Consider the following 22,250-nt stretch of genomic DNA (forward strand, 5'->3'; position numbering starts at 1 on the left):
AGGACAGAGCCTTGTGGTACCCCACTTGTAATGCTGGGGCCAGGACAGAGCCTTGTGGTCACAATTTGAAACACTTCCAATTGAATGTGCAACCATTTATTACCACTCTGAGTACGATCACTGAGCCAGTTATGAATCCACCTAACCGTAGCCTTGTCAATCCTACACTTGGTCATTTTTTCAATAAGGATAGTATGAGATACTTTATCATATGCTTTGATGAAATTGAGATATACTATATCTACCACATTTCCTTTATCCACCCAGTCAGTGATTCCATCATAGAGAGATTAGTCTGGCATGACTTGTTTGGTACAAAGCCATGCTGGCTCTGGTTAATTACTGTATTCTAACCTGCATGCTGTGTACTAATGTGTTCACAGATCTTTCCTAGTATAGAAGTAAGGCTCACGAGCCTGTAATTTCCTTGCTCCATCTTGGTCTTACCCCAGCCTATTTGCTGCTTTCATATCATACCGAACTGGAGTGCAGTGATGGGTCAGACACGGTATCATCCCCCATAGTTGTGAAAACAATCTTCTGCATCAGCTGAGCCCTGGAGTCTGCCTGTTTACACGGACCACCAGTCCGTAAATGTTACACGCCTATTCACAGAGCAGACCGCGGAACACAATGTACAGTGAGCGATCTGTGCACACGTGCTGCCGAGAACTATGGCAGCCCAAGTCCTGTTTATATGACTATATACTGCCGAGAACAATGATTAAACCCAATGAACAAGCGCTTTACTCACAGCGGCGGCCGCCTGTTTACACCGCAAAATAATCATGAAACTACTCCATCACGATAATCTGTAAATGCAGCGTTAGTGAAACACAGGTGCTGCTCCTCCATCACTGCCATCATCTGTACTCCAAAGGAGCATGGTCTGCAAAAAATCCAGGAAATTATTATATAGGAATGAAGACAAATCTGATAATGATCTGTAAAAAGTTATTACTTCACCTATACTGTAAAAAAGTACCCTTTTGTGTTTTACCCTTTAGTAAAAAAAAAAAAAAAAAAAAGTACCTTTTTGTGCTTTGTATAGAATAGATGGTGGTACCGTTGCTCTCCAGTGTTACACCCCCCACCTGCTGCAGAACTACAACTCCCAGTTTTCTTAGCTGATGGTTTGTGCTTTAGGAAGCCGCTGACACAGGAGCAGTCACTTTCCGTGAATGTCATTTTTGTCTGGTGGTGATGAGAGTTTAATGGCCGCCTACCATGCTCACCTTTCTCGACGAGGAAAGTGACTGCGCCCCTTTAATAACCACAATGCGGTGGGTCATACCGTTTTCAGAAATGTGCCCGATCTGCCCCCTCCTCACTTATTCCGTGCTCTTTATCCAGCGACTGATAAAGAAATCTAAGCTTGGTGCCCCCGGCGTCAGTAAAGAAAAGCGCATGGCGGTGATTCTGGGGATTAACTATTTATTAAACCAATAATGTAATAAAAAGGGAGGCTGCATCATCAATGAGCACAGACATCATGGAGGACAGAGGCCGAGAGAAAGTTCAGCAAAGGAAAGAAACCTCGGATGGCTCGGTGCTTCGGACACTACGACTGGCAGACAAATACAAAAGAGGGACGGGGGGCATAAAAGGGATCTGTACGTTAAAAAGCCGCCACAGACAGTAGTCAGGAATAGGGGTCCTCCTTGCAGAAGCCCGGGGGCCTCCCTGCTGGCTAGGCGGCATTTTTAATGTAGGAGTCCTATCCAATATGGTGGGCGATTCCTGGTCCCCTATAACTGCTGGGCAGAGACCAAGCACCGCTGCCTAAACCCCCCACACCGGGCCTGACCCCGTCTGCTGGAAGGTGAGGACTACGGACAGTTTGGTGCCAGGAGACTGTGGCTCCTCTTCATCTTCTTGACCCTTTAGAAGCGGCCGTGTCGGTGCCTCGGTGAGCGCGAGCGGCGGCGGCCACCAGCATCTCTGTTGTTGTGCCGAGGCCTGTCGGGGAAGCGCTTTGGCGAGTGATGTCTGGGCGGAGATCCGGCCCTGGCCCTGTAATGGAGAACACGTACAGAGGCGTGAGGTCACGAATTAGGTTATCTGCAACAAATCTCAGAATTATCTGCCGAATCCTGCGACTGGGGAGCAATCCTGACCACAGGGTCCAAAGACATCGGCCATCAATAATCCCAGGAGTACGTGCACACTAAGGCATCAGAAGTGAAACACACAAGTTTTTGAGGGGGGACTTGGAAGAGTTTTTATAAAAAAAACAAAAACAACCCCAAACCTCAGTGTGCACGTAGCCTTAAAGGGGTTGTCTACATCCGCTCGCTCACACATTGACATTAACCCCTTCCTCATGTGTGACATTACACCCTACGTTCAGTCCTTAGGCATCTGCACTGGGCAATCATTGTGCTGGTATCGCAGGGTGCTGATGGGGGTGGTTGTTATGGCAGGCGGGGTCCTGGGGATCAGCAGCTGATTACATAAAAGGTGTTACCCCCAAATGTATATTAGTTTTCCAGCCACATGACCTCGGGAGACAACAGGTGCCAGCCATGACGTGTTGTGTATCTGCCCTGTTGACCAGAATCTGACGTGCGCACGTCCAGGCAGGCGCTTGCCAACACCATCATCAGTGACTCTCACCGCCCGATGAATGGAGAGGCACCGGGGAGCCCTCTAAGGGCAGGGAGGAAAATAGACTTTCCCTGCTATGATGTGTCCTTTTAGGGATCTCCCCACAAAGATGGTCGGGGGACCCCTCGCAGCCAGTGACCGTATATAGGAGCTCCGCTCCCATCTATCCGCAGACGTCCATCACACAGGACGGAGCCTCGGGTCCATCCAGGTACTCACTGTCGGTTACGGGCTCGGCCGTACAGCTGCCTCCGGAGCGCGCTGGAGATCGGCTTCAAATGCATAAAGTTGCAGAATCCGCCGCGGTTACATTCACTGTCGGGGGAGAGAAGGACAAAACGTTACGGGTCAGAACGTCGGAGGTGAAGCAGGAGACTCGAGGAGCTGGCGGCACTCACCCCATCTCATACTGCCGGCAGCAGGACTCCCTGAAGTCTGTGACCGGCGACAGCTCGGCGTGGATCGCCTGCCCGTTGAACCAGCGGTTGTTCAGCTCCACCAGGGCACGTTCTGCGTCTTCCTCTCGGCGAAACTGTCAGATAAAAAAAAAAAGGGCGAAAGAATCAATGAAGGAGCGAAGTGAGGAACTGTGGGAAATAGAAGAGGTGGACGAGCGTCACCTCCCCGCCGGCAGCTTAATATAGCCGTGCCTAATCCGGTTTATGGTAAATAGGATTGGACACCGAGATCTGGGGCAGATGGACGAAGGAGACGCTGGACACAAACAGGTACTGAAGCCCCCGAATACAAATCGCTGATATATAGAATATATAATGCTAGTAGTGGGGGGCACACACATACCGTATACACTGACCAGGGGTGGGGGGCACACTGGACACAGGGAATATACACCCCGACCAGGGGCGGCTACAGGCCTTCAAGGAAACTGACTAGTCCCAGCCCATCACTGACACTCAGACCCGCCAACAGGACCCCCCACTATTGCCAGAAGCCGTTATTCCTGTCTACATGCCACCATACATATACATTTCTCTTATACCCACAGGCTCAATGACACGGACAGAATATCAGTGCGGTGTTCACACTCCACCATTGCCCAACTCCACAGTCAGCATCACAATGGCCGATGCGGAGGGCTGCGACACAGACAAAGGAGGCGGCCGGGAAGCTAACGGGCTGCGTTCTGGAATGGGGCAGCCCCCCAAGCAAGTTCTGGTTTTCCTTCCCCGACCCGCCACAGACACCGGTCGGTACCGAAGCTTTCCCCAGAAGGTGAGAAGCCTAAAATATTACAAAGCGAGAGACCTCAGAAATCCTACAAGATCATAAATGTTAATTGTCTCTCTCTGCAGCCAGAATGTGTGGTGGCACCAACATGTGCAGCAGAGCCGATAGCACCGCCGGCCTCTCCGCTGACACTCCCAGATATAATGCCACGCAGCGCCTACAAACGTCACGTGAGCACTGCCGCCGTCGGACATTCCTACCCGATGCTGCCGCGACAAAGCGTCTGCATATCGGAGGATCTTCCCAAGTACCGCCGATCGTCCCTGAGAGATGGCGGAGCAGCCAGCGCTCGCTGGTACCCTCAGCAAGCCACCAGTGTGCCCGATATCACCCATGAACCTCGATACATTAACATTCAACCACGTGGGTCGTTTTCTGCCCCCCTGACAGGACCCGAGCGACCGGCTAAACAACGGCGTAAGCTGATGGAAGCAGAACTCCACCAAGGCAAGACATCCACCCGGCGGGAGCGGCAGAGGTACGTGGCCAAAGATGGCAAGTGCCAGGTCAACTTGGGCCGCATTCACGAAAAGGCTCGTTTCCTATCGGACATTTTCACCACGATCGTGGACCTGAAGTACCGCTGGTTCTTGTTCGTCTTCATGATGTGCTACGTCGTCACGTGGCTGCTCTTCGCCACCATCTACTACCTGGACGCGCTCTTGCGCCAAGATTTGCTCCACCCGGATGACAAGAACTGGGCTCCTTGCTTCCAGAACGTGGACAGCTTCACAGCAGCGCTCCTCTTCTCCGTAGAAACCCAGCGCACCATTGGCTACGGCTCCCGAATGGTGACCACCAACTGCCAGGAAGGCGTCTATCTCATAATGGCCCAGTCCATCGTGGGCTCCATGATCGATGCCCTCATGGTGGGCTGCATGTTTGTCAAGATCTCGCGACCAAAGAAACGCGCGCAGACGCTGATCTTCAGCCGGAACTGCGTGGTCTGCCCGCGAGATGAAAAGCTTTGTCTCATGTTCCGCATCGGCGACCTCCGGGACAGCCACATGGTGGACGCCAAAATAAGGGCCAAGCTCATCAAGTCACGGCAGACGTGCGAAGGGGAATTCCTTCCTCTGGAGCAGTCAGAGATCAACCTCGGCTACGACACCGGAGAAGACCGACTGTTCCTGGTGGAGCCGCAGGTCATCTGCCACCTGATCGACCACCATAGCCCCTTCTGGGAGATGGGGCCGCAGGAGCTGCTTCAGGAGCAATTCGAGATCATCGTCATATTGGAGGGGATCGTGGAGGCCACAGGCAAGTAGACAACCCCCCTCATGTGTCCCCCAATACAACCCTGCCCTCTGGGGTGTATGCATTATATATAGCGACCCCCCAACATCCAGCTCAGTCTCCAAACTGGGCAACAACTCGTTTTAACCCTCCCACTAGATCAGAACGGTAACCCCCATTACTGCAGGCAAGTTTATATTCACAGGTTATTGGGGGTGTTATTCATATAGACATATTCCTGAAAGATACCACCAACTATGGTTTAAAGGGGTTGTCCGGGGCGACCATTTTGAGGAACCATCCTCCGGATAGGTCATCAATATCATACGGGTGGAAGTCTGGTGGTCTGTACACCGTGTTTTCTGTACTGCTGTCGCAGCAACGGGCACTACACAGGGTATGAGATGGTGTTTTTCGAGTATCATGTGACCCCTAACAGGAGATTGGTGGGAGCATCTGGTTCCTGACCCCTACTGATCTGATGTGGATGATCCATCACAATAACAGGCCATCAATATCATCCCCTTTAAATGATCCCAATGTAGATCACCATTGAGATCTCTGAGGGTCAGTTCAGGGGCCCCAGTATTGTAGTTGTACTTTGTTAGGACCCCCCCGTTTCACACGAATCCTTCTCCCTATCCCATCGCAGGGATGACTTGTCAAGCGAAAAGCTCCTACTTGGAAAATGAGATCATCTGGGGCCATCGCTTCGAGCCCTGCATGACCCTGGAGAAGGGGGCCTTCCGGGTGGACTACAAGCGCTTCCACAAGACGTTCGAGGTTCAGCTTCCTCGCTGCAGCGCTAAGGAGATGGAGGAGATAAAGGAGCTGGAGGGCTCGGAGGTCAGCTTCTACTGGGAGAACGGAGACTTCTTAACCGGCCGCAGACACACGATGACGGACAAGGGCGACGACGAGGAAGATGAGGAAACCCGGGAGGAACGCAGCGGAAGACTCATCGGAAACATCACCGAAGAGCACAGCTCCGAGTTCAACGGCAGCGACTACAACCTGTGAGTCACCCTCCCCAGCGACGAACGCTCGGCGTCAGTAATTACATAGGGTGTAATGAGCGCAGCTCCGCTATAGACCGGGCTGCGCTATGTAGATTGTGAGCAGCAGAGGACGGAGACACCGCCGCGGACTGCGATATACATGGACTGGTTAGCATCAAAAGGAAAAATAAAGAATATTTTTTAATTAACTCTTAAATTTCTAGCAGGAGTGCAGTGTAGATCCCGACATCAACATTTGTGCAGCAGAATCTGGGGGTGTCCCATGCCACAGCGCTCACTAGGTCCCTTACTTTTTTTTTGTATTGGGTCTCCACCGTCCCATTTGCATGCCTAGTCCCCCCTCCAGTCCCTTCCCAAGCAGCAGCGAGACGTTACCTTGACGTAGACGTTTCCCACCAGGTGATCGCCGAGGTTGTCGCAGATATTCATCTCCTCGATCTCTCCGTATTTCTGCTCCACTTCGGTGAACACTTCCTGCGAGAGTGGAGAAATAATCAGACAAGGTCACGAAGCTGCAACTCCCCTGGCTTATACAGATAGTCGCTGACCGGACATGCTGGGAGCAGTAGTGTCACCAGCCTTAGATTACATGCACACACAAAGGCTTTTTCAGGCTGTTCTACTGTGTAACCTGCCTGAAAACGCGCATTAAAAAAAAAAAATGCTAAAAAAAATGGACATGTGCACTGCGACGTAAGAACGGCCCGCTGCTCATATGTCCAGGCTTCCAGTGAATAAGTGATCGGACCGATGTTCAGGCGGCTTCAGACCCCAATAGTTTATGATTAACACTAGGACTACTGGTATAGTGATTTTGACTACTTACTTGCAGTAGTTCTAGTCAGGGTTCACGAGTCCAGTAGTCCTAGTGTTAAAAAACCCAAAACAATGAAAAGTTGCCGGCATGCCCACAGGAGTCCTCCTCAGCCATAACTCAGTGGGTATAAAGCCTTAAGAAGGTCCCACTCACCTCAAAGAAGTCATCGTAATGTTCCTGCACCTCCACATCACTGACGAGCGCTGCTTAAGAGAGAAGAGATGGAAATCATTGTCACTGCACACAAGGGGACGACACACCCAGAGACTACACAGATGGACGACCATCACCGATCTATCCACAGGATAATTAATATTGGGAGACCCCTTTAAGAGTCAGGCCTGCAGAATATAAACTAAGTGACCCCCAGTTAGTGGGGTAGATGCAACACTATTCTGCTTGTCCCTCGTAGTCGTGGCTGCAATTGCCCCCTCTACGTCAGCATTATTGGAGCCCACGTGGTCGGTCCCAGCCGCATTGGTTGCTGGGAGAGGCAATTCTTGTGGCCCCTTTCAGAGCAGGTACATTAGTATTATGATGGCGGGACTCACAGTGGGAGCCGTTGGCGCTCTGTGCCGTGTTCTGCGGGTTCCGGTAAAGGTTCAAGAGGACGATCGTCTGAAAGACAAAACTAAACAGTCAGCCGAGAAGATGCATTGTGTCTGAAATCACATCCTTATGCCGATGAGGGGCCAGAATGCCCCCGCTACCTCATCTTAAGGCACTACTTATTAAAGGGGAAGTCTATACACACTATTGCTGGGGTCCTAAAATGAAGCAACCACTGCGCTGTGTAAGACGCCCGAGCTCCTTTGTTGCTGCTCGGAGCTTTCTGAGTCCTGGGATTGTTCTTCATTCTGACCGACGTCTTCACTGTCGAGGGGGAATCTCAGCTCAAATGTGACCGGATGTTACCAAACAAAGACCCCAAAACTACCACAGATGCCACCCTGCTATATACAGGTCCTTCTCAAAAAATTAGCATATAGTGTTAAATTTCATTATTTACCATAATGTAATGATTACAATTAAACTTTCATATATTATAGATTCATTATCCACCAACTGAAATTTGTCAGGTCTTTTATTGTTTTAATACTGATGATTTTGGAATACAACTCCTGATAACCCAAAAAACCTGTCTCAAAAAATTAGCATATCAAGAAAAGGTTCTCTAAACGACCTATTACCCTAATCTTCTGAATCAACTAATTAACTCTAAACACATGCAAAAGATACCTGAGGCTTTTATAAACTCCCTGCCTGGTTCATAACTCAAAACCCCCATCATGGGTAAGACTAGCGACCTGACAGATGTCAAGAAGGCCATCATTGACACCCTCAAGCAAGAGGGTAAGACCCAGAAAGAAATTTCTCAACAAATAGGCTGTTCCCAGAGTGCTGTATCAAGGCACCTCAATGGTAAGTCTGTTGGAAGGAAACAATGTGGCAGAAAACGCTGTACAACGAGAAGAGGAGACCGGACCCTGAGGAAGATTGTGGAGAAGGAGCGATTCCAGACCTTGGGGAACCTGAGGAAGCAGTGGACTGAGTCTGGTGTGGAAACATCCAGAGCCACCGTGCACAGGCGTGTGCAGGAAATGGGCTACAGGTGCCGCATTCCCCAGGTAAAGCCACTTTTGAACCATAAACAGCGGCAGAGGCGCCTGACCTGGGCTACAGAGAAGCAGCACTGGACTGGTGCTAAGTGGTCCCAAGTACTTTTTTCTGATGAAAGCAAATTTTGCATGTCATTCGGAAATCAAGGTGCCAGAGTCTGGAGGAAGACTGGGGAGAAGGAAATGCCAAAATGCCTGAAGTCCAGTGTCAAGTACCCACAGTCAGTGATGGTGTGGGGTGCCATGTCAGCTGCTGGTGTTGGTCCACTGTGTTTCATCAAGGGCAGGGTCAATGCAGCTAGCTATCAGGAGATTTTGGAGCACTTCATGCTTCCATCGGCTGAAATGCTTTATGGAGATGAAGATTTCATTTTTCAGCACGACCTGGCACCTGCTCACAGTGCCAAAACCACTGGTAAATGGTTTACTGACCATGGTATTACTGTGCTCAATTGGCCTGCCAACTCTCCTGACCTGAACCCCATAGAGAATCTGTGGGATATTGTGAAGAGAAAGTTGAGAGACGCAAGACCCAACACTCTGGATGAGCTTAAGGCCGCTATTGAAGCATCCTGGGCCTCCATAACATCTCAGCAGTGTCACAGGCTGATTGCCTCCATGCCACGCCGCATTGAAGCAGTCATTTCTGCCAAAGGATTCCCCACCAAGTATTGAGTGCATAACTGAACATTATTATTTGATGGGTTTTTTGTTTGTTATTAAAAAACACTTTTATTTGATTGGATGGGTGAAATATGCTAATTTATTGAGACAGGTTTTTTGGGTTATCAGGAGTTGTATGCCAAAATCATCAGTATTAAAACAATAAAAGACCTGACAAATTTCAGTTGGTGGATAATGAATCTATAATATATGAAAGTTTAATTGTAATCATTACATTATGGGAAATAATGAAATTTAACACTATATGCTAATTTTTTGAGAAGGACCTGTACAACCCTGACTAATACACTGCTAAGTATGCATGAAAGTGATCACATGATCTCAGCCGCCCCACGATGCACAGAGCGTCCGCAGGTCGTCCGACCTGAACATCACAACCTCAGGAGGAGACCTGGGACCGATCCGTAATCGGGTGAGTGAGACCGACCTCAGAAGAGCAGAGATTTCTGAATTTTAGAGTTTTTAATTTTAAATGTACTATAGAGACACCTATAGAAACCCACCACATATATAGCACCCCCCCCCCCCCAAATTCAGGGGGATTGTCCAGGTATGAGAGCAGGGTCCGCAATCACTGTCAAACCGGCGGTAACACCAGCCACCGTCACACCGGCAGTCACATGGCGGCACGCCTGCCACCGTCACACCGGCGGTCACATGGCGGCACGCCTGCCACCGTCACACCGGCGGTCACACGGCGGCACGCTTGCCACCGTCACACCGGCGGTCACACGGCGGCACGCTTGCCACCGTCACACCGGCGGTCACATGGCGGCACGCCTGCCACCGTCACACCGGCGGTCACACGGCGGCACGCTTGCCACCGTCACACCGGCGGTCACACGGCGGCACGCTTGCCACCGTCACACCGGCGGTCACACGGCGGCACGCTGACTGGATGCAATAAATTTCTTTCCAGTCTGTTCTATAGGATGAAGCCAGAGGAGAAATTCACCCAGTAAAGCATTGGACGCCACGATTATGACCCCATAATAGTCAGTAGGGTCCATCAGGTGCATCTGTGATATCTGTTGCCTAGGAACAAACACAAAGCCTAATTCCCTGCTGCAGACATGACTGGAGCCTAAAGCCCCAATGTGGGGGGCCGCATGGTGAGGTCGGGGAGAGAAGGATCAGATGTCTCCAATCTCTGAGTGACGATCCTGCTGCTCTCCAGGAGACAAGAAATGTCCGTTGTTGGCTCTCGTACAGAACACAGGAGCCGAGCGATCGCTTGACTGCTATCTGCTGTGTATGGGGCCCGCAGGTCACCTCCAGAAGAAAGTGTGCGGCCCCCAGGGTCCTCACCTGGCTGAAGGTGGGTTTGTTGTGGAGGCGGGAACAGCGGTCTCCGTGGCGACACGCTCCGATCTTGAAGTAAAAGGAACAGTTGACCCTGAAGAACAGACAAAGGGGAGACGGTTATAAAAAGGCCCAAATATCCAACTAATCCATCACTGGCCACAACACACAGGCGCTCCATATACTGAGTCTTGTCCTGGGCCCCGTGTCATCAGTGGCCTCTCTGTAGCCCACTCCCTCGCTCCTCAGGGGCCCCGTGCCAGCAGTGGCCCCCGTGCAGCTCATTCTTGCCCTCCTCTGGGGTCCCGTGTCCTCAGTGGCCTCTCTGTAGCCCACTCTCTCCCTCCTCAGGGCCCCGTGTCATCAGTGGCCCCTCTGTAGCCCACTCTCTCCCTCCTCAGGGCCCCGTGTCATCAGTGGCCCCTCTGTAGCCCACTCTCTCCCTTCTCAGGGCCACGTGCCATCAGTGGCCCCTCTGTAGGCCGCTCTCTCCCTTCTCAGGGCCCCGTGCCATCAGTGGCCCCTCTGTAGGCCGCTCCCTCCCTCCTCCGGGGCCCCGTGTCATCAGTGGCCCCTCTGTAGCCCACTCTCTCCCTTCTCAGGGCCCCGTGTCATCAGTGGCCCCTCTGTAGCCCACTTTCTCCCTCCTCTGGGGTCCCGTGCCATCAGTGGCCCCTCTGTAGGCCGCTCCCTCCCTCCTCAGGGGCCCCGTGCCATCAGTGGCCCCTCTGTAGCCCACTCTCTCCCTCCTCTGGGGTCCCGTGTCCTCAGTGGCCCCTCTGTAGCCCACTCTCTCCCTCCTCCGGGGTCCCGTGTCCTCAGTGGCCCCTCTGTAGCCCACTCTCTCCCTCCTCTGGGGTCCCGTGTCATCAGTGGCCCCTCTGTAGCCCACTCTCTCCCTCCTCCGGGGCCCCGTGTCCTCAGTGGCCCCTCTGTAGCCCACTCTCTCCCTCCTCCGGGGCCCCGTGTCCTCAGTGGCCCCTCTGTAGCCCACTCTCTCCCTCCTCTGGGGTCCCGTGTCATCAGTGGCCCCTCTGTAGCCCACTCTCTCCCTCCTCAGGGGTCCCGTGTTCTCAGTGGCCCCTCTGTAGGCCGCTCCCTCCCTCCTCCGGGGTCCCGTGTCATCAGTGGCCCCTCTGTAGCCCACTCTCTCCCTCCTCAGGGGTCCCGTGTTCTCAGTGGCCCCTCTGTAGGCCGCTCCCTCCCTCCTCCGGGGCCCCGTGTCATCAGTGGCCCCCGTGCAGCTCATTCTCGCCGCCCTCCGGGCTCCCGTGCACTAAGTGGCCCCCGTGCAGCTCACTCTCGCCCACAGTGGCCCCTCTGCAGCCCACTCTCGCCCTCCTCTGGGGTCCCGTGTCATCAGTGGCCCCTCTGTAGCCCACTCTCTCCCTCCTCCGGGGCCCCGTGTCATCAGTGGCCCCTCTGTAGCCCACTCTCTCCCTCCTCAGGGGTCCCGTGTCATCAGTGGCCCCTCTGTAGCCCACTCTCTCCCTCCTCAGGGGTCCCGTGTCCTCAGTGGCCCCTCTGTAGCCCACTCTCTCCCTCCTCAGGGGTCCCGTGTCCTCAGTGGCCCCTCTGTAGGCCGCTCCCTCCCTCCTCAGGGGTCCCGTGTCATCAGTGGCCCCTCTGTAGCCCACTCTCTCCCTCCTCAGGGGTCCCGTGTCATCAGTGGCCCCTCTGTAGCCCACTCTCTCCCTCCTCTGGGGTCCCGTGTCATCAGTGGCCCCTCTGTAGCCCACTCTCTCCCTCCTCAGGGGTCCCGTGTCATCAGTGGCCCCTCTGTAGCCCACTCTCTCCCTCCTCAGGGGTCCCTTGTCCTCAGTGGCCCCTCTGTAGCCCACTCTCTCCCTCCTCTGGGGTCCCGTGTCATCAGTGGCCCCTCTGTAGCCCACTCTCTCCCTCCTCAGGGGTCCCGTGTCATCAGTGGCCCCTCTGTAGCCCACTCTCTCCCTCCTCAGGGGTCCCGTGTCCTCAGTGGCCCCTCTGTAGCCCACTCTCTCCCTCCTCAGGGGTCCAGTGTCATTAGTGGCCCCTCTGTAGCCCACTCTCTCCCTCCTCAGGGGTCCCGTGTCCTCAGTGGCCCCTCTGTAGCCCACTCTCTCCCTCCTCAGGGGTCCCGTGTCCTCAGTGGCCCCTCTGTAGGCCGCTCCCTCCCTCCTCAGGGGTCCCGTGTCCTCAGTGGCCCCTCTGTAGGCCGCTCCCTCCCTCCTCAGGGGTCCCGTGTCCTCAGTGGCTCCTCTGTAGGCCGCTCCCTCCCTCCTCAGTGGCCCCTCTGTAGCCCACTCTCTCCCTCCTCAGGGGTCCCGTGTCCTCAGTGGCCCCTCTGTAGGCCGCTCCCTCCCTCCTCAGGGGTCCCGTGTCCTCAGTGGCCCCTCTGTAGGCCGCTCCCTCCCTCCTCAGGGGTCCCGTGTCCTCAGTGGCCCCTCTGTAGGCCGCTCCCTCCCTCCTCAGGGGTCCCGTGTCCTCAGTGGCCCCTCTGTAGCCCACTCTCTCCCTTCTCAGGGGTCCCGTGTCCTCAGTGGCCCCTCTGTAGGCCGCTCCCTCCCTCCTCAGGGGTCCCGTGTCATCAGTGGCCCCTCTGTAGCCCGCTCTCTCCCTGCTCAGGGGTCCCGTGCCATCAGTGGCCCCTCTGTAGCCCACTCTCTCCCTCCTCCGGGGCCCCGTGTTCTCAGTGGCCCCTCTGTAGCCCACTCTCTCCCTCCTCAGGGGTCCCGTGTTCTCAGTGGCCCCTCTGTAGCCCACTCTCTCCCTCCTCTGGGGTCCCGTGTCATCAGTGGCCCCTCTGTAGCCCACTCTCTCCCTCCTCTGGGGTCCCGTGTCATCAGTGGCCCCTCTGTAGCCCGCTCTCTCCCTCCTCAGGGGTCCCGTGCCATCAGTGGCCCCTCTGTAGCCCACTCTCTCCCTCCTCCGGGGCCCCGTGTTCTCAGTGGCCCCTCTGTAGCCCACTCTCTCCCTCCTCAGGGGTCCCGTGTTCTCAGTGGCCCCTCTGTAGCCCACTCTCTCCCTCCTCAGGGGTCCCGTGTCCTCAGTGGCCCCTCTGTAGGCCGCTCCCTCCCTCCTCCGGGGCCCCGTGTCATCAGTGGCCCCTCTGTAGGCCGCTCCCTCCCTCCTCCGGGGTCCCGTGTCATCAGTGGCCCCTCTGTAGCCCGCTCTCTCCCTCCTCTGGGGTCCCGTGTCATCAGTGGCCCCTCTGTAGCCCACTCTCTCCCTCCTCAGGGGTCCCGTGTCATCAGTGGCCCCTCTGTAGCCCACTCTCTCCCTCCTCAGGGGTCCCGTGTCCTCAGTGGCCCCTCTGTAGCCCACTCTCTCCCTCCTCAGGGGTCCCGTGTCCTCAGTGGCCCCTCTGTAGGCCGCTCCCTCCCTCCTCAGGGGTCCCGTGTCCTCAGTGGCCCCTCTGTAGGCCGCTCCCTCCCTCCTCCGGGGCCCCGTGTCATCAGTGGCCCCTCTGTAGCCCACTCTCTCCCTCCTCAGGGGTCCCGTGTCCTCAGTGGCCCCTCTGTAGGCCGCTCCCTCCCTCCTCAGGGGTCCCGTGTCCTCAGTGGCCCCTCTGTAGCCCACTCTCTCCCTCCTCAGGGGTCCCGTGCCATCAGTGGCCCCTCTGTAGCCCACTCTCTCCCTCCTCAGGGGTCCCGTGCCATCAGTGGCCCCTCTGTAGCCCACTCTCTCCCTCCTCAGGGGTCCCGTGTCCTCAGTGGCCCCTCTGTAGGCCGCTCCCTCCCTCCTCAGGGGTCCCGTGTCCTCAGTGGCCCCTCTGTAGCCCACTCTCTCCCTCCTCAGGGGTCCCGTGCCATCAGTGGCCCCTCTGTAGCCCACTCTCTCCCTCCTCCGGGGCCCCGTGTTCTCAGTGGCCCCTCTGTAGCCCACTCTCTCCCTCCTCAGGGGTCCCGTGTTCTCAGTGGCCCCTCTGTAGCCCACTCTCTCCCTCCTCAGGGGTCCCGTGTCCTCAGTGGCCCCTCTGTAGGCCGCTCCCTCCCTCCTCCGGGGCCCCGTGTCATCAGTGGCCCCTCTGTAGGCCGCTCCCTCCCTCCTCCGGGGTCCCGTGTCATCAGTGGCCCCTCTGTAGCCCACTCTCTCCCTCCTCAGGGGTCCCGTGTCATCAGTGGCCCCTCTGTAGCCCACTCTCTCCCTCCTCTGGGGTCCCGTGTCATCAGTGGCCCCTCTGTAGCCCACTCTCTCCCTCCTCTGGGGTCCCGTGTCATCAGTGGCCCCTCTGTAGCCCACTCTCTCCCTCCTCAGGGGTCCCGTGTCATCAGTGGCCCCTCTGTAGCCCACTCTCTCCCTCCTCTGGGGTCCCGTGTCATCAGTGGCCCCTCTGTAGCCCACTCTCTCCCTCCTCAGGGGTCCCGTGTCCTCAGTGGCCCCTCTGTAGCCCACTCTCTCCCTCCTCAGGGGCCCCGTGTCATCAGTGGCCCCTCTGTAGGCCGCTCCCTCCCTCCTCAGGGGCCCCGTGTCATCAGTGGCCCCTCTGTAGGCCGCTCCCTCCCTCCTCCGGGGCCCCGTGTCCTCAGTGGCCCCTCTGTAGGCCGCTCCCTCCCTCCTCCGGGGCCCCGTGTCCTCAGTGGCCCCTCTGTAGCCCACTCTCTCCCTCCTCAGGGGCCCCGTGTCATCAGTGGCCCCTCTGTAGGCCGCTCCCTCCCTCCTCAGGGGTCCCGTGTCCTCAGTGGCCCCTCTGTAGGCCGCTCCCTCCCTCCTCAGGGGTCCCGTGTCCTCAGTGGCCCCTCTGTAGGCCACTCTCTCCCTCCTCAGGGGTCCCGTGTCCTCAGTGGCCCCTCTGTAGGCCGCTCTCTCCCTCCTCAGGGGTCCCGTGTCCTCAGTGGCCCCTCTGTAGGCCGCTCCCTCCCTCCTCAGGGGTCCCGTGTCCTCAGTGGCCCCTCTGTAGGCCACTCTCTCCCTCCTCAGGGGTCCCGTGTCCTCAGTGGCCCCTCTGTAGGCCGCTCCCTCCCTCCTCAGGGGTCCCGTGTCCTCAGTGGCCCCTCTGTAGCCCACTCTCTCCCTCCTCAGGGGTCCCGTGTCCTCAGTGGCCCCTCTGTAGCCCACTCTCTCCCTCCTCAGGGGTCCCGTGTCCTCAGTGGCCCCTCTGTAGGCCGCTCCCTCCCTCCTCCGGGGCCCCGTGTCATCAGTGGCCCCGTGCAGCTCATTCTCGCCCTCCTCCGGGCTCCCGTGCACTAAGTGGCCCCCGTGCAGCTCACTCTCGCCCCCAGTGGCCCCTCTGCAGCCCACTCTCGCCCTCCTCTGGGGCCCCATGCTTACTTATCCTTCTCAGTCCCGAAAATCGAGGCCAAGTATTCCGCCATCTTCCACGGATTGTCTCCTCCCCCTTCTCACCCACCGACTTCCTGTTTATGGAGACGTCACTTCCGCTTCCGCTTCCCGCCTCTTTCTCCGCCGCCGTCCGCGGATTCCGCTTAGATACGGAACATTTCACATTTTCCCTCCGCGGACTCCGTGTACCGCTCCCTCGCGCTGCGCTCTGAATATCTTCACTCCACTTCATAATATCTGGATAAAACTACAACTCCCGATAGGCTTTGCAGCTGTTTTCCGGTTGCGCATGCGCACTCAATTCTGACGCTTTCCGAGACTACATTTCCCGACATTCTCGAGGCCTGGGTCTGGAGAAAGAGGATAATAGGAGGGTGAGCGGAGAGCTATCGTGTAATATCGACGATAATCGCGGGGGGGGGGGGACTACAGTTCCCAGCATGCCCCAGCAGACAGTGTCCACATTAGCTGTTGGCACCTTATGGGTCATTGTTGCCGTGGTAACGCTTGTCCCAGGAGCTGACAGTTCACTGCTGCCTTCTATGGGGCCATGTGCCGGTCTCTCCCTGTTATTGTGTCCACAGCCCTCGTTGTACCGCTGCTTGCTGTCAGTGAGTGGCAGCCTCCCGGATTGCGCTGGGCCGCGTCTCTCGAGGTGATGTGACCCCCAGGGACACGTTTTGTGCGTCCGTCCGTGGTGACGCTGAGCGCAGGGCACAGACGAGCCCATTGTAACTATTCACCGTCCAGGACCCCCGAATCCCCCCATCCTGCGCTCCAGGACCGGCCATCGATGAATGCGGCTCCACTGAGGGACGCGGGGACTCGCCGGTCCCTACCGCTGCCTCAAACTGCTGTACTCCGGGGTTACAGGGGTTAAAATTGCAAAGTGCTTGGAAAAACTACAAAGTTTCTCCATTCTCAAGAACAGAAGGAATTTTAATTCTATAATTTACTGCTCGTTGCCCAGGTTACCAGCCACCGCTGCGGTCTATCAAAAGAGGTCGGTTTCCAAGGTAATAGGGTAGAGCTTACCAGCTATTTGCTCTAAAGCTTGAAAGTGCTGCTCTGAAGGTCCCCTACCCATCCCGACAGGTTCTGAGCCCATGCGCTCCTCCGATGCTGCAGAATGTGATCAACAATGTGATCAACAGCTCAACCGTGCTGCCGGCCACAAACCATCAGTCATCAGAGGCACAGTTCTCCTCCAGCAAGCAGGAGGCAGAGGAGCAGTGCGCTTACAATCTGTTTATTATAGAGTTTACAAACGCTGTTCTGAAGATCCGGCCGGCTTCTGGGCCCCTGCGCTCCTCCGATACTGCAACAGTGTCAGGACCAGGTTAACCGTGCTGCCGGCCACAAACCATCAGTCATCAGAATCAGAGTTCTCCAGCAAGCAGGAGGCAGAGGAGCAGAGCGCTTACAAACTGTTTATTATAGAGTTTACAAACGCTGTTCTGAAGATCCAGCCGGCTTCTGGGCCCCTGCGATCCTCCGATACTGCAACAGTGTCCGGACCAGGTCAACCGTGCTGCCAGCCAAAACCGTCAGTCATCAGAGACACAGTTCTCCAACAAGCAGGAGGCAGAGGAGCAGTGCGCTTACAATGTTTATTATAGACTTTATAAACGCTGTTCTGAAGATCCGGACAGCTTCTGGGCCCCTGCGCTCCTCCGATACTGCAACAGTGTCCGGACCCGGTTAACTGTGCTGCCGGCCACAAACCATCAGTTATCAAAGGCACAGTTCTCCAGCAAGCAGGAGGCAGAGGAGCAGTGAGCTTACAATGTTTATTATAGACTTTATAAACGCTGTTCTGAAGATCCGGCCGGTTTCTGGGCCCCTGCGCTCCTCCGATACTGCAACAGTGTCCGGACCAGGTTAACCATGCTGCCGGCCACAAACCGTCAGTCATCAAAGGCACAGTTCTCCAGCAAGCAGGAGGCAGAGGAGCAGTGCGCTTACAATCTATTATAGAGTTTATAAACGCTGTTCAGGAGATCTGGCCGGCTTCTGGGTCCCTGCGCTCCTCCGATACTGCAGAGGTAAAGCTGCTGTTGCAGGTTCAGAGCGCGCACAGTTCGGACCAATGGTGCAGCCATGCCGACAGCTCGTCAGTGGACCACTAGAATTCAGCCCATCGGCGGGCGCCCAGAACACACAGCATTAGATCTCGTTATGATGGATGCATTTTGGCATCCCCTTTACAGCTGTACGGTTTCTGAGAAGAGGAGAGAGGTTGATATTGTTGACAGTTCCCCTTAAAGGGCTGGGATATCTGCCCGATGCACCTGTCGACGGGCTGCGTCCTGGGGGCCGCTGGCGGCATTGCTGCACCATTGGCCCGAATTGTGGTCGTCTACTTTCTATTGCATCCTCCAACTTCCTCCAATTCTATCTGATACATTTCGCCAGACTGATCTTGACAGTGGAGATGAGTATCGATGACAGAAGGGTTAATCCCGCAGGCGCGCTGTGCCCGAGATTCTCCGACATTGAACCGTATCTTAAACATTGCCAAATACGGCCCTGGGAAGAACGGGGGACCGAGCGGCAAATACCTCAGTGCACAGACGCGGCCTCTTCCTCATCCACTCTGCGCTAAATCATTACCGGCCTTTCATATCTGGGTGGTCTCAGACGCTTTTAACCCCTTGTGTCTCAGGTCCATTATTGCAGGCGACGCTGAGGAATATTCAGATCTATTTCTCGGAGATGAACTTCTACCGGCCACCACCCGGCTTCTACAAGCCCAAAGGCACGAGAGACGGCCTTATTATGGCTGGACAGTTCGAGATTTCAGTTTATGAACCAGGTGGCTCAGGATGAGCAGTTTGTACCGAATCCTGAGGCATCATGGACTTGTGGGAGGCCCAGCAGAAATAGAATACAAATCTGTATAGATATAAGTGCCCATGTTCTCATCTCTTCCCTTTAGAGGCGACATCGTGACCAAACGTGTGAAGATCCGATCTCTCCGACAGCACAATGAACCTGGAGCGCGTCCCCAACGAGGAGAAGCTGCAGCTGTGCCGAAAATATTACCTGGGTGAGATCAAAGCTGCACAATACACAAGTCTATACGTTTTCCTGGTGGCCTTTGGTTTACTGTTCAGTCCCCGGCTGCCGGAGGTTGAGGGTCTAGTCTTCGGCGGCCGGAGGTTGAGCGTCCCGTCCCCTGTGGCCAGAGAGTGAGGGTCCAGTCCCTGGCAGCTGAAGGTTGAGGGTCTAGTTCCCGGCAGCCGGAGGTTGAGCGTCCAGTCCCAGGTGGCTGGAGGGTGAGCGTCTAGTCCCCAGTGGCCGGAGGTTGACCGTCCAGTCCCTGGCGGCCAGCAGGTAAGTGTCCTGTAGCTGGAGGTTGAGCGTCAAGTCCCCGGCTGCCGAAGGTTGAGGGTTCAGTCCTGTAGCTGGAGGTTGAGCGTCCAGTCCCCAGCAGCCTTAGGTTGAGTGTCCAGTAGTTGGAAGTTGAGGGTCCAGTCCCCGGCGGCCAGAGGTTGAGCGTCCAGTAGCCGGCGCCCGGAGGTTAAGCGTCCAGTCTCCGGCAGCTAGAGGTTGAGAGTCTAGTCCCTGGCGGCCGGAGGTTGAGGGTCCAGTCTCCGGCGGCCAGAGGTTGAGCGTCCAGTAGCCGGCCGCCGGAAGTTGAGAGTCCAGTCTCCGGTGGCTGGAGGTTGAGAGTCTAGTCTCCGGCGGCCAGAGGTTGAGCGTCCAGTCCCCGGCGGCCGGAGGTTGAGGGTCCAGTAGCTGGAGGTTGAGCATCCGATGGCCGGAAGTTGAGCGGCCAGAGGTTGAGCGTTCAGTCCCCGGCGGCCGGAGGTTGAGCGTCCAGAAGCCGGCGGCCGGAAGTTGAGGGTCCAGTCCCCGGTGGCCAGAGGTTGAGGGTCCAGTCTCCGGTGGCTGAGGTTGAGAGTCTAGTCTCCGGCGGCCGGAAGTTGAGAGTCCAGTCCCCGGTGGCCGGAGGTTAAGCGTCCAGTCACCGGCAGCTGGAGGTTGAGGGTATAGTCCCTGGCGGCCGGAGGTTGAGGGTCCAGTCTCCGGTGGCTGGAGGTTGAGAGTCTAGTCTCCGGCGGCCAGAGGTTGAGCGTCCAGTCCCTGGCGGCCGGAGGTTGAGCGTCCAGTTCTTGGTGCTTGGTCCTCTTTGTCCTGGGACCAGGTGTCAGGTGGTCTATTCTCTGCTTTCTCCCCTTGGCACCATCACATGCCTCCAGCGGGGTCCTGGTACTGACGGACACTGTTAACCCTTTCACCTTGTCTCTGCAGGGGGCTTTGCTCTGCTGCCGTTCCTGTGGCTCGTTAACGTCACGTGGTTCTTTAAGGAAGCGTTCTTGAAGCCGGAGTACACGGAGCAGCCGCAGATCCAGAGCTGTGAGTGTCGGGCTGTGACCATAAGGGGGCTGTTTTTTAGTAACTATTTCCTGGGGGTCCATTATCGCTCCCCCAGATGTTGTCACTTCACTTTTGAATGAGCGGCAAATCCTCTGATGTATCCAGTAATATTAAGGAATTGCGGAATGATTAGGTAGATGCACCATCCAGGACCCTGGGGGGCCGGTGTTCACTCCTGCGGGGGGTTTAGTGTTGGCTGTACTGGTGGTCTCCCCGCTTATCCTCTGTTCCCCCTGCAGATGTGAAGCGCTCGGCCTTTGGCCTCATGGTGTGGGTGGCCATCCTCACCACATGGATCAGCATCTACCAGACACATCGGGCCAGCTGGGGCGCCACCGGTGACTACCTGTCCTTCACTATACCCCTGGGCATCCCCTGACGTCCACACCCGGGACCACCGGAACCACGCGGATCTACTCTCTCCTGCTCCGGACCTCGCTCTCCACTGCATTAACAGAGACCAATGAAGCAGCTCCGGACCCGGGGCTTGACCTTCCCCGGAGCCAATCTGTTATATTTCTCCAATAAAATGTTCAGTCCGATGGTCGGTGTTCTTCATAATGTTTGTAGCAGTGAGCGGAGGACGCGGGGGGCTTTATACATTCTGGAAGGGTCTCTACTCGCGCTCCCCCCACAGGTGCCGCTCTGGAGGCAGCGATCAGCTCAGATCCTATAAATGACCACAGGAGAGGTCACTGCAGATTATCGCTAATCCCCCATATGTCTGTGCCTGTACTGCCCCCTACAGGCAGAATCGCAGCTCAGGAGAAGGGGCTCATGAAATGTGACTGGCAATGGAAACATCGTCAACGGCTATAAATAATCTGCAGCGTCCTCCGGGGTCCATGATATCTGATAGGTCACAAAGCGGAAAAGATACACAGATCTCACAGCTGCTCTGAAGGTGACAACACAGACATCTAAACAGCGGAGTCACTATATACATCACCTGACATTATACCCCAGAGCTGCACTCACTATTCTGCTGGTGCAGTCACTGTGTACATACATTACATTACTGATCCTGAGTTACCTCCTGTATTATACCCCAGAGCTGCACTCACTATTCTGCTGGTGCAGTCACTGTGTACATACATTACATTACTGATCCTGAGTTACATCCTGTATTATACTCCAGAGCTGCACTCACTATTCTGCTGGTGCAGTCACTGTGTACATACATTACATTACTGATCCTGAGTTACATCCTGTATTATACCCCAGAGCTGCACTCACTATTCTGCTGGTGCAGTCACTGTGTACATACATTACATTACTGATCCTGAGTTACATCCTGTATTATACCCCAGAGCTGCACTCACTATTCTGCTGGTGCAGTCACTGTATACATACATTACATTACTGATCCTGAGTTACATCCTGTATTATACCCCAGAGCGGCACTCACTATTCTGCTGGTGCAGTCACTGTGTACATACATTACTGATCCTGAGTTACATCCTGTATTATACCCCAGAGCTGCACTCACTATTCTGCTGGTGCAGTCACTGTGTACATACATTACATTACTGATCCTGAGTTACATCCTGTATTATACCCCAGAGCGGCACTCACTATTCTGCTGGTGCAGTCACTGTGTACATACATTACTGATCCTGAGTTACATCCTGTATTATACCCCAGAGCTGCACTCACTATTCTGCTGGTGCAGTCACTGTGTACATACATTACATTACTGATCCTGAGTTACATCCTGTATTATACCCCAGAGCGGCACTCACTATTCTGGTGCAGTCACTGTGTACATACATTACTGATCCTGAGTTACATCCTGTATTATACCCCAGAGCTGCACTCACTATTCTGCTGGTGCAGTCACTGTGTACATACATTACTGATCCTGTGTTACATCCTGTATTATACCCCAGAGCGGCACTCACTATTCTGCTGGTGCAGTCACTGTGTACATACATTACATTACTGATCCTGAGTTACATCCTGTATTATACCCCAGAGCTGCACTCACTATTCTGCTGGTGCAGTCACTGTGTACATACATTACATTACTGATCCTGAGTTACATCCTGTATTATACACCAGAGCTGCACTCAC

At 55.4% G+C, this 22,250-nt stretch overlaps 3 protein-coding genes across 4 annotated transcripts; 2 read left to right on the plus strand and 1 right to left on the minus strand.

The window, feature by feature from the left end:
- Window positions 1-1,417: 1,417 nt before the first annotated feature.
- Window positions 1,418-15,925, minus strand: U2AF1L4 (U2 small nuclear RNA auxiliary factor 1 like 4). 2 transcript variants are annotated; one of them, XM_069742083.1, is made up of 8 exons: window positions 15,783-15,925; window positions 10,539-10,626; window positions 7,479-7,545; window positions 7,081-7,133; window positions 6,486-6,584; window positions 3,006-3,139; window positions 2,827-2,922; window positions 1,418-2,013 (listed from the first exon to the last, which is right to left on the minus strand). In XM_069742083.1, exons 1-8 carry the CDS (start codon window positions 15,824-15,826, stop codon window positions 1,884-1,886), a joined length of 711 nt encoding a protein of 236 aa, XP_069598184.1. In that variant the 5' UTR covers window positions 15,827-15,925; the 3' UTR covers window positions 1,418-1,883. The 2 variants fall into 2 exon arrangements, with proteins under 2 accessions (XP_069598184.1, XP_069598185.1); XM_069742084.1 differs by having other exon boundaries at window positions 7,081-7,130; window positions 15,783-15,924.
- On the plus strand, window positions 3,927-6,291 carry LOC138651686 (G protein-activated inward rectifier potassium channel 3-like). Its single transcript, XM_069742082.1, has 2 exons — window positions 3,927-5,115; window positions 5,744-6,291. The coding sequence occupies exons 1-2, from the start codon at window positions 3,999-4,001 to the stop codon at window positions 6,109-6,111; spliced, it is 1,485 nt and encodes a 494-aa protein (XP_069598183.1). The 5' UTR covers window positions 3,927-3,998; the 3' UTR covers window positions 6,112-6,291.
- PSENEN (presenilin enhancer, gamma-secretase subunit) lies at window positions 15,886-20,719 on the plus strand. The gene is made up of 4 exons (XM_069742085.1): window positions 15,886-16,168; window positions 18,733-18,843; window positions 20,052-20,156; window positions 20,417-20,719. Exons 2-4 carry the CDS (start codon window positions 18,783-18,785, stop codon window positions 20,554-20,556), a joined length of 306 nt encoding a protein of 101 aa, XP_069598186.1. The 5' UTR covers window positions 15,886-16,168; window positions 18,733-18,782; the 3' UTR covers window positions 20,557-20,719.
- The last annotated feature ends 1,531 nt before the right edge of the window (window positions 20,720-22,250 follow it).

The sequence above is a fragment of the Ranitomeya imitator genome, chromosome 10 (genome assembly GCF_032444005.1).
Source record: "Ranitomeya imitator isolate aRanImi1 chromosome 10, aRanImi1.pri, whole genome shotgun sequence".
Classification (NCBI taxonomy): Eukaryota; Metazoa; Chordata; class Amphibia; order Anura; family Dendrobatidae; genus Ranitomeya; species Ranitomeya imitator.

Bases quoted from the DNA above. Each gene is read 5' to 3' on its own strand.
- PSENEN (XM_069742085.1), top strand. From the start codon at position 18,783: ATGAACCTGGAGCGCGTCCCCAACGAGGAGAAGCTGCAGCTGTGCCGA. The intron at 18,844-20,051 runs GTGAGATCAAAG...TTGTCTCTGCAG, and splicing joins GTGCCGAAAATATTACCTGG to GGGGCTTTGCTCTGCTGCCG. The intron at 20,157-20,416 runs GTGAGTGTCGGG...TTCCCCCTGCAG, and splicing joins GCAGCCGCAGATCCAGAGCT to ATGTGAAGCGCTCGGCCTTT.
- LOC138651686 (XM_069742082.1), top strand. From the start codon at position 3,999: ATGCCACGCAGCGCCTACAAACGTCACGTGAGCACTGCCGCCGTCGGA. The intron at 5,116-5,743 runs GCAAGTAGACAA...ATCCCATCGCAG, and splicing joins GGGGATCGTGGAGGCCACAG to GGATGACTTGTCAAGCGAAA.
- U2AF1L4 (XM_069742083.1), bottom strand. From the start codon at position 15,826: ATGGCGGAATACTTGGCCTCGATTTTCGGGACTGAGAAGGATAA. The intron at 7,546-10,538 runs GTGAGGACCCTG...TTTGTCTTTCAG, and splicing joins ACAAACCCACCTTCAGCCAG to ACGATCGTCCTCTTGAACCT. The intron at 7,134-7,478 runs GTGAGTCCCGCC...TTCTCTCTTAAG, and splicing joins GAGCGCCAACGGCTCCCACT to CAGCGCTCGTCAGTGATGTG.